The sequence below is a fragment of the Montipora capricornis genome, chromosome 8, assembly GCF_036669925.1.
Source record: "Montipora capricornis isolate CH-2021 chromosome 8, ASM3666992v2, whole genome shotgun sequence".
Taxonomy (NCBI): Eukaryota; Metazoa; Cnidaria; class Anthozoa; order Scleractinia; family Acroporidae; genus Montipora; species Montipora capricornis.
In genome coordinates, this window is record NC_090890.1 from 32,515,217 (window position 1) to 32,517,716 (window position 2,500).

Here is a 2,500-nt window from a genome sequence, read left to right on the forward strand (position 1 = left end):
TTAGCCTTTAAGGTTGCCTCAGAGGAGTATTTAAACAGACTCTCTGTTATATGGTCCAGCCCTCTTTCAGATTACCATCGAGTGGTAGCTTCAAACCAGTATGCCCTGCCTGTTCTGAGTTATTTAATGTGGACCCAGCACCTGCCAGTCACTGACCTTCAACAAATCGATCGAGAAGCACGCAAGATCGTGGTAAGCAATGGTGGTAAACATCCTTTGGGTTCAACCGCATTGTGCTATCTATCGCGGGATCAGGGCGGGCGAGGCCTGAGATCGGTGGAGGAGGAGTATAAGGCCATCAAGATCAAAGGCGCACTTAAACTGCTCAAGAACACTGATCCGACAATGGAGCTTGTTCGGATGTTCGAAGAACGTTCAGGTGTGCAAGGCCATAGCTCACTCATCAAGAAGGCGACAAGAGAGAGATCTTGGATTAGAGCTATCTCTTACATACCCTACCCCAATGTGCTGCACGGAGGAAGGTGAAGTAGTGAAAGAGTCAAACATCAAGCAAAAGCTAAGAAGCGCACAGCAGAAGAAATTGAAAGATCAGGTATCAGGCCAAGCTTGGCAGGGAAAGTTGATAGCTTCTCGATGGGAGGAAGAACAAGAAGGCTCTGGTACAGGGGATGTCCGACAATCCCATAGCTTTAGTTGGCTGTGGCAATGGAGGACATGCCCGACATATGTTATCGCTGGCGTGTTTGAGCTGTACGAACAGTTACTTCCCACCCGAGTGTACCAGAGTAAGAAGACAAGAACGGGGTCAGACCAGATTACGTGCCGTTTATGTGGCAAGGCAGCTGAGACGGTGGCCCACGTATTAGCTGGTTGCTCTGCGCTTGCGCAGTCCAAATATCTGCAACGGCATAATGCGGTGTTGAAAGTAATTTTTTTGAGATGTTGTACAGCCTAGACCTAATGGACAGTGTACCGCCATGGTATTCACTGAGCGAGCCTAAACCTGTCTATCAAAATGACCGAGCGCAAGCCTTCTGGGATGTCCCTGTTTATGCAGATCATGTGACGGTGAGAGCTAACAGAATTGATGCCCAAATAGTGGATAGCACAGCAAAATCTGTCATCTTGCTGGAGATGAGCTGTCCTTGGATGAATAACAGGGAGATCAAGAGCTGCGAGAAGACGGAAAAGTATGCCCCATTGCGACTGGAATTGAAGAGGCAGTTTCCTGGATATCAAGTGAAACAGTTTAACATCGTAATGGATGTGTTAGGAGGATACAGTGAGGAACTGGTGAGCACCATCCGAAGTCTTGTAGGAGTTAAAAGGGGCAAAGAAGTATTGTTGAAAATGCAGAAGGTCGTTTTGTCTGAAAGTCTGCACATTGCGAGATCTTTCAAAGTGTTAACGTAAGCAGATACTAACTCCGGTCAGAGACAACAGAACAATTATTTAGGATCGTCTTAGATGCTTTAATATTATTGTTTTAATAGGTCTGAAGAGATTCATTTCACATTTCTACCTTTTTAAGAATCGAAGTTAACCTTTTAATTCGCTTATATATAGATCGATATATGTAGATACGAACTTTTTAGATATATTCAGGTTATTTTTACAGCCTTTACGTTACGCAATTGCGCCCTATTGAGCTATGTGCTAAGCTAGCATACGAACGTTTATACTGCATAATGCATAATGCCATAATGCCATGTTTCAGAAGAAAAAAAACCAACCAACTCTGGGGCCCGTCTTTGGAATGTCCAGATAATAATAATAATAATAATAATAATAATAATAATAATAATAATAATAATAATAATAATAATAATAATAATAATAACAAAGCTCTCGAAATACAAAGACCTTGAGGTTTAAGCCACGAGAATGTGGGGAACGAAGACAGAGACTGTGCTGGTTATTGTTGGTGCGCTGGGACTTATAAAAAAGGAATGGACCAGAATTCAGGAAAGCGCCCAGGAGCCACTAAAATCAAGGAATGAGCTGCAAAAAATCATCCCTCTAGGAACGGCGCACATACTGAGAAGGTTCCTGAAGAAGAAGAAGAAGAAGAACCTACATATGACGCCGAATTTGGGACTCGAACCCAAGCCACACTGATGGGAGGCGAGTGCTCTCACCACTGCTCCCCGTGAAACAGCAAATGAATCCGCTTCTTTTGAGAAGATGGGCCTGTTCTTTGGGATAATATACACCTTATTCCAAAATGGCTACCATTTTAATATTCTTTTTTTTTGGTATTTTAAGCTCAAAAATCAAAAGAATATTTTGTCTTGAACGAGGCAACAAGGGCCAATTTGTATGAGCATAAATCAGCGGCCATTTTGAATAAGGTGTGTTGAGGAGTCTTTTAAAAAATCTACGCTTTTACAAATTTAAGAGTTCCCTAAAAAGTCTCTCATTTTGTCATATTAATCATTTTATTTATACTTCTCTTCATTCCAGTACATTTCATGTGAAGTGACATCGTCTTTTAGCATTTTTTCCCGTTGTTGTTCTCTTTGTGTTTGCCTGTCTTATC

General features: G+C 42.1%; 1 protein-coding gene across 1 annotated transcript in view; it reads left to right on the forward strand.

Moving 5' to 3' along the window:
• LOC138013943 (uncharacterized) overlaps positions 1-916 on the forward strand; it is a 3,235-nt gene extending 2,319 nt beyond the window's left edge. The window contains exons 3-4 of the mRNA XM_068860975.1: positions 71-192; positions 371-916. Coding sequence (XP_068717076.1) covers positions 71-192; positions 371-916 — 668 coding nt within the window. The remainder of the gene's footprint in view (positions 1-70; positions 193-370) is intronic.
• Positions 917-2,500: the final 1,584 nt, after the last annotated feature.